Source organism: Ascaphus truei, chromosome 19, assembly GCF_040206685.1.
Source record: "Ascaphus truei isolate aAscTru1 chromosome 19, aAscTru1.hap1, whole genome shotgun sequence".
NCBI classification, from domain to species: domain Eukaryota; kingdom Metazoa; phylum Chordata; class Amphibia; order Anura; family Ascaphidae; genus Ascaphus; species Ascaphus truei.
The window spans coordinates 10502187-10516702 of record NC_134501.1 but is presented as its reverse complement, the minus strand read 5'-3'; the positions used below and the strand labels follow the sequence as shown (position 1 = coordinate 10516702).

At 50.3% G+C, this 14516-nt stretch overlaps 1 protein-coding gene across 1 annotated transcript in view; it reads left to right on the top strand.

The window, feature by feature from the left end:
• The window catches only part of LOC142469832 (cadherin-1-like), a 44337-nt gene that overhangs the window by 13366 nt on the left and 16455 nt on the right, over positions 1-14516 (top strand). The window contains exons 3-8 of the mRNA XM_075576506.1: positions 4436-4650; positions 5335-5472; positions 6106-6261; positions 6365-6509; positions 6625-6800; positions 7063-7191. Of these exons, the coding sequence (XP_075432621.1) occupies positions 4436-4650; positions 5335-5472; positions 6106-6261; positions 6365-6509; positions 6625-6800; positions 7063-7191 (959 nt within the window). The remainder of the gene's footprint in view (positions 1-4435; positions 4651-5334; positions 5473-6105; positions 6262-6364; positions 6510-6624; positions 6801-7062; positions 7192-14516) is intronic.

Sequence of the window (14516 nt, the reverse complement as noted above, 5' to 3'; positions counted from 1 at the left end):
TTTCAGTCGCTTTAATGCTGTTGGACCTAACAAAACCCCAAACAAGCTGTGTGTGAAGGGTTTCCCGTTACTCCCGGGAATCCTCGGCTTGTGTTAGGGTTTGTGTCTAGTTTTGGTGAGGATACAATTACATTTAAATCTCCTTGGTATGGATCAGGGGTGGGCAACCCCAGTCCTCAAGGCCCTCACTCCCCCTGTGCTGAAGTAGGCATTGATTGAGCCACCTGTGCTGAAGCTGGGATATCCTGAAAACCTGACCTGCTGGGGGAGGTCGTGAGGTCTGGAGTTGAGAACCCGGGATTAACCTTTTGATCGCGTTGCCTTAAAATGGCACAAAAAGCTGACCGGTCTGGAATTCTGTGCTGTTTTAATACGAGTCTAAGCCTGCCGTGTGTCAGCAGGACGGGCCCGTCCCAAATTTCCTCTGCACGCTTGCTGATAACACCAGGGTTGCCACCTCTCCGGGTTTGACCCCGGAGACTCCGGGTTTGACCCCAGAGATTCCGGGTTTTGGCCCTTACCTCCAGGCTACAGGTTTAGCCTGCCACCTCTCCGGGTTTGACCCCGGAGACTCCGGGTTTTGGCACTTACCTCCGGGCTACGGGTTTAGCCTGCCATTCTCCGGATTTGACTCCGGGTTTTGGCCCTTACTTCCGGGCTACGGGTTTAGCCTGCCATTCTCCGGGCGGCGGCGGCAGCTCCTGCAACTTCTGCAGTGAACATGGCTGCGTAGCGTCAAATGACGCCATGGTAACGGGACGCTACGCAGTGTCACATTGCCATGGCAACGGGACGTAGCGTCATGATGTCACGTAGCATGCCGTTAACATGGCGTCATCTGACGCTGCGCAGCCATGTTCACTGCGGTTGGAGGGGGAATTGCAGCGGGACGCCGGGAGACGCCGGGAGACCCGCCGCACCACGCCGCCAAGTAAGGGAATGTTTTGGTTTTTACATTTCTCCGGGTGCCCCGCAGTAGGAGGTGGTAACTCTGTATAACACGGAATACAGCACAGACTCTGCAAACTTTGACAATGTCCATTATCAACTTGGCGGAGCCATTCCCCCTATAAAGTAGCAATGCTAATTACGCAGAGGTCCCCTGCAAATTAATCTCTGGGATTAAACACAGTTCCTGTAATTGGCGTCCCTTTAATTACCCTCGCCACACCTCCTTTAATGACCTTGTATTTTGCATTTTATAAACATGCGCACTCTGGGATACTGATGGGGATCACTTTTGTCACAGTGACAGCTGCTGGGAGAAATTGGTACTGCACCAGGTGGCCTGTATCTCCAGAGTGTGTGGCGCAAGGTTGCCAGGTGTCCAGTATAGAACCGGACCGTCCTGTATTTTAACACACTGTCCTGTAAAAAATTTAAAACTAATACTGGACATGTATGTGTCTGTATTACCTCTCTGGACACAGTGACCTGACCGGTTGGGGAGGGGGGTGCAGCTTTTCCCTGTGCAGGGCTGTTGCTCGAGGGCTGGGCAGCTGGGGCCTGGGTAATGCAAGCCAGTCAGGAGCCTGGGAGTGGGGCCAAGGAAAGGAGGAAACTGCATGGAGTGGACAGGGGGGTGTGTGTGTGTCTCGAGCACCTTTCACCATTGTGTCCAGCATTTTTGCAGAAGCCGCCTGACAGCCCTACGTTTGGGCATCTAATTTATTTGCTGCGTCAATCACTTGATATGATTCACTTAGATTGTAAAACCTTCGAGGTAATAATTCATCTCGCCCAATATTCCTGACTCCATATTATTGACTCCAAATATCTCTGCAAGCTTTTCTTCTTTAAAGCTGTGTATGACTGGACCTTTTGTAACTTTGATTGCAAGCTCTTGGGGACAGGGACTCCTTTTTCTTAATGTTTTACTTTTGTATGTGTGACGTGCACATTCCCATTCTGTTTTCCATCTCCTATTATGTGTGTTGCTTCTATCGCGGCTTGGGAGGCAGGCTACGGTATTTCCGTCTTGGAATCTCCGAACTGTGCTGAATGGAGGTGGACACTGCACCTCTATGAAATTAGGCATGTGGATGCACCCCTCCCATGTGGATGAACCCTTCCCATGTGGATGCACCCCTCCCATGTGGATGCACCCCTCCCATGTGGATGCACCCCTCCCATGTGGATGCACCCCTCCCATGTGGACGCACGCCTCCCATGTGGATGCATGCCTCCCATGTGGAAGCACGCCTCCCTTGTGGATGCCTATGTGGATGCCCGCCTCCCATGTGGAAGCACGCCTCCCTTGTGGATGCCCATGTGGATGCCCGCCTCCCATGTGGATGCCCATGTGGATGCCCGCCTCCCTTGTGGATGCTCATGTGGATGCACGCCTCCCATGTGGATGCCCATGTGGATGCCCATGTGGATGCACGCCTTCCATGTGGTTGCCCGCCTCCCTTGTGGATGCCCATGTGGATGCCCATGTGGATGCACCCCTCCCATGTGGATGCCCGCCTCCCATGTGGATGCCCATGTGGATGCACGCCTCCCATGTGGATGCACGCCTCCCATGTGGATGCCCGCCTTCCATGTGGATGCCCATGTGGATGCCCGCCTCCCATGTGGATGCCCATGTGGATGCACGCCTCCCATGTGGATGCCCATGTGGATGCACCCCTCCCATGTGGATGCCCATGTGGATGCACCCCTCCCATGTGGATGCCCATGTGGATGCACCCCTCCCATGTGGATGCCCATGTGGATGCACCCCTCCCATGTGGAATACCAAAACGATTATAGGGTCAGGGATGTGTTTGTTTTATGGGCAGTCAAGCAATGCAGGAGAAGTTTCACATACAGCATGGACTCCCATTCCATATTTAGCAGCGGTGTAGACTTCTTACACCGGTCACGTTGGGATCTGGAGTAGAGATGACTATACAAAGCTCTGCTGTGTCAGTGGCATTGTGACGGGCCAAGGTGTTGGTCATTCTATCCGGTGAAGAATGCTATAGCTAAACTGTCCCTATCTTGCTGATCCCTTTTGGCAAAGTAAGAGGTGTCTTTAGACCAGGAGTGGCCAACACCAGTTCTCCAGGGACACCAAACAGGTCAGCTTTTAAGGGTATCCCTGCTTCAGCACAGGTGGCTCAATCTTTGACTGAGCCACCTGTGCTGAAGCAGCGATATCCTTAAAAGCTGATCCTGTTGGAGGGGCTTGCTGACTGGAGTTGAGCACTCTTGGTCGAAGGACGACCCATCCCTTATATCTTCTATCTAAAAGTAAAAACTGTAAGGTGAGTGTCACGGTAGCTTATGACAAGATATAATCAACACCAAATATCTGGGTTGAACTGACTAAGGCTTAGATATAATAAAATATATTTATTCCTTAAGAAAGGTGAACACAGCAATATAGTACAATTAACAGGCAAGAAGGTAACACTTACTTAGGGTTGGGGGATGGAGAAGTATCAGCTAGCAATTCTCCAGCAATCCGGTGACATCCCAGGTGGAATCAGAAGAACAACTAAAAACTGTAGGGTTGACACAGTTTATATACCTGTGTAACCCTATTCTTAACATTGAATACAGACTATTGATGAACAATTATCTGTATCCAATCCCTAACGTGGAGACACAGCTTAACCCATGCCCCCCAGCTAGTTAGCCCATGTGTACTGGGACTCTGAGGGTCTTATTTCTGTAGCCCCATAATTAAATCAGGGGCGACGACCCGTCTACCAAATGAAGTATCTGGTAGGATCTGCATTGTTTGTAGGTGTAGACATAACACTTACAAACCACTCCAGTTTGATGATTCTCCGCCCTCAGGTAACAATTAGAGTGGCAGAGTCTGTTGATTAGTACTTGGTTCCTCGTGTAAACAATCAGGGCAGTTAACTTTTGATCACAGTGCTTATGCTCAATCATCCGGCTGCCCTTCATGACCTATTAGCATAGCAGACAGAGTCTGCATTTTCAGAGCAGATCCAAAATACCATAAATATACACTTTAATATCTACACATATTAATAAGTTCCATTCTGGTGGGCTCAGTGGGTCGAAATTTGCCAGTTTTTAATGCCTACAGTGACTCCACACATTGGCCAAATTTCAACTCTCTGCGACCTCCAGAACTGGAGATACAGAAATGCACTTTAAAACATTAAAATACAGGGTTATAATGAAACATGGGAACAGGGGAACATACAGTTTCCTGACATGACAAGGTGTAAGCCACATTCCTGGACCGCAGTCCAGTTAACCCCTTGCCTCCCTGGTGAGGTCAGGGATTGGCCATATGGGGTGCAACCCCTTTAATACCGGGCCAACCCCCTCTCCCTCTACAGTGAGAAGATGGAGTTATACGGAAGCTCGGTAATGAGGATAAATGTCGCCATTCTGCATGGAAACCTTCAATGCTGCAGCAGGATGTACTGAGAGTCTGTGCTGATGATTCCTCTTCTTGTCTTTGCAGTGAGCTTTGACGGGTGTTCGGAGCAGAAGACCACACACTATGTGTCTGAGGACCAAGGTTTCGAGGTCCAAGCGGATGGCATAGTTTTGGCAAAGCATCAGATAAAGCTGCACGGCTCAAAAAGGAGCTTCATTGTTCACACTCGGGCTGACGCAGACTGGACATTCTTCACGGTTGTTGCCCTGCAGAGTAAAAAGCACCACCACAAAAAGCAGGTACGGCCACCCACCTGGGACGGGAATCGGTTACAAAAGGTTACCAGGAAAGATACACCGGGAATGGTGGAGAACAGGTTGCCTATGGCTGGTGTCTGCGGTGGGATGGCATTTGGAGACATGTCCCAAGTAAAAGGTTCCTGATCCAGAGATGAGCCGGCTGCACTAATCCTTATGTGTTTATTGTACTCGCGGATAAGTCTGGAACACATTATGTAGTAAAAGTTTGTAATGAGCCTCCCTAGAGATGTTAAGTCACAGATATGTCTCACCACGTGTTTCTTTTCTTAGTTCTTAAAAGTAATAACCGGTTAAATATCCTCACTGCAAGTTTCTCCAAACTATGTGGAATCGCTCACACTTCACATTTATTTTTATGTATATTTTTGTTTATAGAACACAACAATGTACGTAATACTCTACAAAAATAGACCTTAGAGTTACAGGTAATTATAATACAATAAGAGCATCAAAGATAAAAGCACACAATAAGAAAATGAATCCCTGTCCCGGAGAGCTTACAATCTAAATCATATGTTGGGAGATTTAAAGAGAGATGGGGAAATTGTGTAGACAGTTTTTGTTATACAGAGTGCAGGGGTAAATTTGACTTTAACACCTACTACCTAATAATAGTTTCCTCTCTTGTTCTAAACAATTATCTTCCTGTTTTCCCACCCGCAGGAATCTTCCCCTGAGGAACATACAGGTCTTCTCCCCAAATCTATGTCTGGGCGGAAAAGACAGAAGAGAGACTGGGTTATCCCCCCAATCTCAGTGTCTGAGAATCAGAAGGATCCATTTCCCAAAAACCTGGTGCAGGTACGTTAAGTTTCTTGTGAGAACAAAAAGTTTGGGATGGAGGCACCCCCAATAAAGAGAGCACCAACTAAAACTATAGTGGAGTATATATACTGCACGCTATATGGGGGGGGGGGAGGGGTGAAGCATTAATCAATTCATGTGTTAAAGCTGATTCTTATCATAATCAGAAATAAACCAGAGGCACCTCACAAATACAGAACAGAAGGTACTTGTGGGGATGAACATTTGGTCCACATTCTGATTTCTGTCATGAAGATCTATAATATCTATTTAAAGCTTTGTTCTTGAACTAGTTTGACGGGTGTAGTATTACTGCTGGAAAGTGTTTGTTTCACATGGTAGTTCTGATTTGTGTGATACTGTATGTTTTAGGGTCTAACATTAGACTTGATTTATAAATTAAATGATCGTGTACAGAAGTTTCAGAACCTCACACGTCTCCGCGTGTACTGTGTAAGTAATACCTCCTGGGGAGTAGAGTTTCACCTAAAGATACAATATCTTCTGGTGAGGGGCAGATTCAATCCAAGATTGCATTTTGGGTAGGAAAAAGTAGCACTTACATTTTTTCTAAATATGGTTCTTTTGTTGGTTGGGGAGACTACATGAAATATCTGCTTTATTACTCAGATCAAGTCCAGTAAAGACAAGGAGATCAGATTGTTCTACAGCATCACTGGGCAGGGGGCTGATACCCCACCTGTAGGGGTCTTCATCATTGAAAGGGAAACTGGTTGGATGAAGGTGGCCGAGAAACTGGACAGAGAAGAAATTGCTCTGTATAGTGTAAGTATTTAACCCAATATGAACTGGCAAACGATGTTCTGGATGGGAACACAGAGTGATTTCACTGCCCCAGCTCACAAATTTTACTCAATCTGTGTTTTAGCTTTCTTGCCATGCGGTGACAGCGAATGGACAATCAGCAGAGGATCCCATGCCAATCACCATTAAAGTCATAGATCAGAATGATAACGAGCCACAATTCACAGAGAAGGTCTTCCACGGCTCTGTGGCTGAAGGGTCTCGGCCAGGTGTGTCTTGTTATTGTGTGTTAGTGTGTGTTAGTGTGTGTTAGTGTGTTATTTCTTACAAAGGACATGTAACATTTTTAATGGCGACATGGTCACTGATTTATTATTTGTTAAGGCACTTCTGTGATGACCGTAAGCGCGACGGATGCCGACGATAGTGTGGACTTCAACCATGGGGTGATTGGTTATTCCATCATCAGTCAAGATCCCCAAGTTCCCAGTGACCAGATGTTTACAATCAATAATCAGACTGGAATGATCAGTGTGATCGCAACTGGATTAGACCGCGAGGTTTGTGACCTGTTTATCTTGGAGATTTCTACTCTTTATGTCCCAAAATTAACCATTTTGGTGAATACTGAATACTGCAAAATACCAAATATATCTAGTCAGTGTCTATTTGTAAACACGATTCTCTATGTATATTTTGGCTCCACTCGTGTTTCTTACAATAATTATTGCTCCTGCCTGCCTGGAATTGTCTCCATACTGCCAGGAGGCCGAGCTCTGGTATCTTTCTCCATTCACAACTTAACACCTCTCATTCTTTCAGACCACCCCACAATACACAGTCTACATCAGAGCTAGAGATGACATGGGTAAAGGATGGGCAACGACTGGTACCGCTGTGATCACCTTGACAGACATGAATGACAACCCTCCCATATTTGACTCCAAAACGGTAAGAGGAGGATATTTTTTTTTGGTTAAGATGTTCCTATGAGAGCCCAGTCCTATAAGGGCCATGACCAGGGAGGCTGCGAGGGACCCCCTCCCACTTGGAACCGGTACCCACATATAACAGACAAGTAATGACAGACTCAGTTTGGAGGTATAAAAGGCCGCGGCTTTGTTTATTAACAATCATAATACTGGAGTAAGCGCTAGTCCAAGCCAGAGTGGGGTCAGAGGGTCAGCCAGGCCTTGGCCTGCTGCCCCCGTACCCGGCCAACCCCTAAAGAGCCGGCCTTTGTCGCGAGTGGGTTCCCGGGTGTCACGTAAGCTTGACCCCGCCCAATCGCTCCTACCCCCGGGCGACGCCCGCCCCGAGCCCATCTGGCAAGGACAAGCACTTACCCCCGAACTGCCGCCACTCACGGCTCTATTTAAACCTCCTTAAATCAGACCGTGCCGCCAACCCCGCAAGGACCCTCTCCAGCTCCTCCTGCAAATCGTTATTGAACAAGTCCACCCCTATCTCGGATAAGTGTGTGCCGTCGGCTCGACTTGTGGTCGAACTCGGGATGGGTGATCTGCCATCCCCCGCACTGCGTCACAAACTTTCCCACCATCTTGTTCAATTTGACCCGCTCTCGGTCGATGGCGCCCGGTGCCCTTGCACCCCTCCACACTCTCCTGCACACTATGTCCAACCAAACGATCTGTACTCCTGGCCAACTGGCGAGTATGAGGGCCAGGTCGTGTTTTATTGAATTAACCAGCTCGAAGTAGCGTCGAACGGCCAGATCGTTGCCCCCGACGTGGAGGAGCAGGATCTGCGGCGCCCTCCTATCCCTCCCCATCACCATTAGCAGCGGGAGCAACTGAGCCCACCGCAGCCCCCTACCTCCCCCCCATACCACATTTGCCTCCTCCGTTCGCAACCCGAGGTTAGCCCCGCATGGGCTTTTGACAGCCCGCTTCTCTGCCCAGTGTATAAGCGAGTCTCCGATTATCCAAGTGGGTGCGGCGTCTGTGAAGGCATAAAGAGGATGCGGGGGTTTATCAAAGCACGCTAAATCCCAGATAATGCGGGCCTGATATAGGACCGGTATCTGTTAGACTTCCATCGCCCTATCTTTTGTATCGCAGCTACTGACAGCCCCGCGCGTGATGCTTCCATTGCCGCCCCAATCCGGAACAAATGCGTCCCGTATTGTGCCTCGTCGAGACCCTGGTGTCTTAGGCACATGCGGAACACTCGCAGGTACTGGAATCTAGATAACGGTACCCCGTCCGCGTGAAGGAGCAGGGGACCCTGACCGTCTGGCCTGCATGCCAAGTATTCCCTGAGCGTGCTCACTGGGCAAAATTTGGTCCCTGGTAGCCCTAGCAAGGATATCCACGCTCCCCTACCCCGCTGGTCTGTTTTTGACCTTTTTACGTGTAGTTTGACCCATCCTTCCCCTAAGACTATGTCCTCAAACTGCATCCCTCCCTCGCCTTTACGCGACGCGCACACCAGCTCCCCGGCTCGCAGTGCTGCGAAGAAAGCCAATGCAAACGTCAGCCGGAAAAGTTTCGCCTCGAACCCCGATAGGCACACTCTGTCTGTGGCCTGCATTAAACCTTCTAATATCGCTGGTGTCACTGGCCTTCTGCTGTCATTTGTCGCCGTCCCCTTTGTTAACCATGCTAGGACCCTTTTGACGATAAACGCCTTTGTTGGGTCCCCCTTGCCCTCTAGCTGCAAAAAGAAGGAGACCCCTGTCACTTTTTCCCCTATGGATCCTCCCGCTAAACCCCTTGCCCTTAAGTTTAGGACAAATGATAGCAAGGTCCCGACTCCCAATACGTCGAGACCCAATTCCCCTGCCAGACTTTGATAATCGCGCCACGCTGCCGAATAGGCCCGCCATGTACCCGGAGCCAGCGATGATCGTACCAACGAGGTTACTGGGTCGTCGCCAGCGCCCAAAGGTCTGCAGGGCATGGACTGCCGATTAGGTCCGCCTCGGGGGCCAGTCTCCGAAACAGCTCCATTTGTAACCGGGATAAGGCATCAGCAATGTTATTCGCCACCCCCGGGACATGTCGAGCCTTGAACGCTATGTTCAATTGCAAGCATGTCAGTACGAAACTGCGCAGAAGGGACAGCACCGGCGGGGAGCGTGAGCCGAAATTGTTCACGGCTTCCACTACACCCATGTTGTCTGTCCAAAAAATGACTTGCTTATTCGCGAATAAGTGACCCCACAGGCGCACTGCGACGAGCAAGGGAAATAGTTCCAAGAACACCAAGTTCTTAATGAGCGGCGTCCCCCGCCAGTGGGGAGGCCACCGCTCCGCGCACCATGCCCCATCGAAGTAGGCCCCAAAACCGACTGACCCTGAGGCGTCTGTAAACAACTGCAATTCTGTGTTGTTGGATGGGGGACCTCGCTACAAGGTTCTGCCGTTATAATCCTTTAAAAAACGCAGCCACACCGTCAAGTCCTTTCGGATTTCGGCGGTGATGCGGATGAAGTGGTTGGGTCGTCTCACCCCAACCGTTGCTGCGGAGAGGCGCCTGGCGAAAACCCTCCAGCCGGCATTACGTGCGCAGCAAATACTAAGTGGCCTAGCAGCGCCTGGAAGTGCCTCAAAGATGTTTTCTTGAGAGCTATGAATTCGCGGAGAAGCCTGCTTAGGGCGACCAGCTTCTCCAGAGGGAGCCTGTACTCCATCGTCTCAGAGTCAATTTCTATGCCCAAAAAGGTAAGAGTGGTTGTTGGACGCACCGTCTTCTTGTCGGCCAAAGGAACGCCGAACTCGCGCGCCAGGGCTGAAAATTCAAACAGCCACCTAGCGCATAAGTCCGAACCCCTGGGGCCAACAAAAAGGAAGTCGTCCAAGTAGTGCATGACCCCTGCTGCCTGCACCCTCTTCCGGGCCACCCATTCTAGGAAGGTGCTAAATGTCTCGAAATAAAAACAAGAAAGGGCACATCCCATTGGTAAGCATAAGTCTATGTAGTACTGACCTTCGAGCATGCAGCCTAGCAAATGGAAGCACTCGGGGTGGACTGGCAAGAGTCTGAAGGCCGATTTGATGTCAGCTTTTGACATTAGAGCCCCTACTCCCATCCTTTTACCAGCGCTGCGGCTTGATCGAAGTTCGCGTAAGACACCGAACACAACTCCCGGTCAATGCCGTCGTTTACCGACGACCCCTCGGGGTAGGATGGGTGTTGTATCAACCTATACTCCCCGGCCTCTTTTTTGGGGACCACTCCCAATGGGGAAATCCTGAGATTAGGCAAGGAAGGGGACTCGAAGGGGCCAGCCATCCTTTCCAGTTCGATTTCCTTCCAGACCTTCTCCCTAGCTACGTCACCGTGTGTCCTGACCGATTTCAAGTTCCGACTAAACTCAGATCCCGCTTGATATTCAAAAGGGATCCTAAACCCCTCCTTAAACCCAGCTAAGAGTAGCAGGGCTTCTTCCCTATTGGGATACCTTACTAGCCATGGTACCAAATTGGCGACGATTATTGGTGTCACTGCCCTCGCGTCCAAACTTCCGCCCTGCGCCCCTTCCCCTGCGACCGCCCTTCTTAAAACACTTTGCCTGGGCGTGGCGGCCGCCGCAAAAGGAGCAGATGTGTTGGAAACGGCAGTTATCGAACGTGCAGTTGGACTGGTTAAACAGCCAACAGACGCCCGAGTTGGTGTGCGGCGATTGGCGACTCCCTGGTACATTATTCCGCCATGCCCCCCTACCTCCGGTGCCGCTCCCTCGAAAGGAATCTGCCCCGCCCCCAGACACAAACTGCAGATAAAGGTTGACGTCCTTGACGTTCCATGGTATCACTTCCTCTTGGGCCTTCATTGATTGCCTAAAGCACTGGTCATATGTCCACCAACCCGTTCCCCCGTAAGTGTGGTGTGCTTCCTCGATCATGTCGTTATACGTAAAGAGCGAGGCGCACGCCTGGGGATCCTTCTCCCCAAATACTCCAGCCAGGATAACAAATGCCTTAGACCAATTGCGAAAGGTGTGTGGGAAAAGCCTCTTTTCCACATCCACCTTCTTCGCTTCCCCCGTCTTTGAGGACGCGGCCAACGCCTCCCTGTAGCCTGGTAGCAGAGATAATATATCTACGTATTCCCCGGCCCATATCTTGTCCTTCACCTCTTTCAGCAAGTGCAAGCCCACTGAGCTAGGTCTGGATGTATAGGAGACCTTATATGCCGCATCGGGCATCCTCTTATCCTTGGCTAGCTCCTCTGAGGCGGGTGCCGCCTGAGGAAGGGGAGCGTGGAGGATGGTGATTCCACTTGCCCGGCCTGCCCACCGGCCCCTAGAGGTGTGTTGTTAACCACTTGCGGGGGAACCGCGGCCATTGCCGCTGCTGGAACTATAGGTGTCACTACCGCTAGCGCCGCCCCTAATGCTGGCGCTACGACTGTCGCAATAGCTGGAGCTATCGCCGCTGCTGATGCGATTAGCGTTGCTAGAACTGGCGCTGCGCTTATCGCTGGTGTCACTACTGCTGGTGACTCTGCCAGTGCGGGTGTCGTCACCCCAATGTGACCCCCTGCGCTCGTCGACGCCCCTGGCCCTGTGTCAAGGTGCGCCACTAGCGGGGATAGCGCTTGCCTTATGCCCAACAACGCTGCCTCCATGAGCTGCGCACCAGTACACCGGGGAGATTCGCCCACTATCACTTGAGGGGGAGCGCAAACCGCTAGTCTCTTGTGCGGGGGACTCCCGCTGGCTACCCCTTTGTCAGTTTTTGCTGGCCGTTTACCTTTTTTTTTGACCGCTTTTTCGCCAGGCTGAGGGTTGACCCGGGTGGCGTTGCCGGCCGCCTATCGGGAACCGCGCTGGCTGCTTCCTCCCCCCGGTCTCTGTTATCGAGCCTCCCATTGTGACCGTGTGCTGTCGACGCCCCATCATCCACCCTGTATGGTGATGGTGCCCGCTCCTCAGCCGCCTGCTGCTGAGCCGACCCTGTGCCGGACGCCGGCTCCCTGATGCCTGAAATGAGAGAATGGGGACACCTGCCTGCTGGCTTATCCGCGACCGGCGATGGTCTTTTAAACCTCCGTGTTGACATGCCCCCTGGCACCGATGACCTGGGTCGCCGCCCTGCTTGCGGACTTATGCCCTGCCATTGCGGTGTGTCCCTTCAGTTTCCTTGTCCTGCCGCATGGCGCACCACCTGGCTGGGGGCGCCCTCATCACTTGATGAGGGCCACGCGTCCTCGCATGCGGGACCCTGTCGACCTTGTGCGCTCCACAAATCCTGCCCGCCAGCCTGACCTTGTCCGCTCATATGACCTTGTCCACTCGCATGGCCTTGGCCATCACCCGCTCCGTGCATGAGCATCACCAGCTGCCTCTGGAACCAGCCTTCTTCCTTGCTTCGCACGTCAGCCTGCAGTTGTATGATTTTGTCTACAAAGGACATTCTGATTGATGCGCTAAGTGTCGTGGGAGTGTGATTTCAATTTGAGTGATTTAAATATGTGTTCCGTCTACTGGGTTTTCCTGTGAGTATGGGAAGTATCGAGGGTCGACGGAGGCGGATCCGATCCGGATGAAAACTGAATTGCTACTTGCACGAGGTACCGAAACTGACTGAAAGAAACATGAATTGATATGTTATCATCGATACATGGAACCTCCTGCTAACCGAAGAAGGGCGTTAGGCCTGCTATTCGCAACCGCCCCTTTACCCCCTTCCCGCATGCATATTTGCTATACCAGCATATTTTCCTGATCATGCCCAGTCAGGGAGTGGGATTACCCGCACCATCCCTGGCCATGCGCTGAACAGGAAGTGGGATTACCCACACCAAACCAGGGGCATGCGGCCCTGTGCTGAACAGGAAGTGGGGGTTACCCATCCATAGCAGGGCCATGTGCTGAACAGGAAGTGGGGTTACCCATACAATAGCAGGGCCGTGTGTTAAGCAGGAAATGGGATTACCCATACGATAGTGGGAGCCAAGTGCTGAATAGGAAGTGGGATTACCCATGCCCTACCAGGGCCTGCGCTGAACAGGAAGTGAGATTAACCCCTACACGCGTTATACCTCTGCCTGCAGCATAACGCACCGTATACCCCACGTCGTCCTGGATGTAGCATGTAACGCTGGACCAATACAGCACATGACCCCCAAAGGCAGTATATACACACACCCTATGCTCCATGCAACGGCCCGTAGCCACGCATGCAGTATATACACCATATAATCCAAACCCGTCATGTAACCATGCATGTGGTCTATAAACCCTATATTCAGAACCCAGCACGTAACCATGATTGCAGTGTCTACACCGTATCCTTTGAAACCGACGATAACCACGAATGCAGTCTCTAAACACCATATAGTCCAAATACAGCACGTAACCACGAACGCAGTATATACCCGCACGTAACCTCTAATGCAGTATCTATCTACCATATAATCCACGACTGCGGTACCGTATATACCCCTGTAACCCAATTACCGCACATTATAACACTGAATGCAGCATATATACACTTTATAATCCACATACAGCACGTAACCCTGAATGCAGTATATACACTATATCCGCCATGTAACCCACTTAAAGCACATTATAACACTGAATGCAGCATATATACACCTTATAATCCACATACAGCACGTAACCCTGAATGCAGTATATACACTATATCCGCCATGTAACCCACTTAAAGCACATTATAACACTGAATGCAGCATATATACACTTTATAATCCACATACAGCACGTAACCCTGAATGCGGTATATACACTATGTACGCCATGTAACCCACGTAAAGCACATTATAACACTGAATGCGGCATATATACACCTTATAATCCAAATGCAGCACGTAACCTTGAATGCAGTATATACTCTATATACGCCATGTAACCCAATTACAGCACATTGTAACGTTGAATGCAGCACCTATACACACCTATTCGTACAGAACGTAGCTACGAGTGCAGTATACACACTATATACACCATGTAACCATATTACAGCCCATTGTAACTTCGAATGCAGGATATATACACCCCCTATAATCCAAATACAATATACGCCATGTAACCCAATTACAGCCAATTGTACCAAGAATGCAGCTCGTATGCCTTATACCCCGAATACAACGCATTATAACCACACTGAGGTGTATACACTTTATTCCCCACATACAGCCCGTTATCACTACGAATGCGGTATGCAGCGATACCCACGGCCATTCTAGCATTGATATATAACTTTATCCAATGTTGAAAGAAATATGCATTGATAACGGGCAATAACGGTGTTAATGGCAATTATGGAACCCCGAGCCTGCCA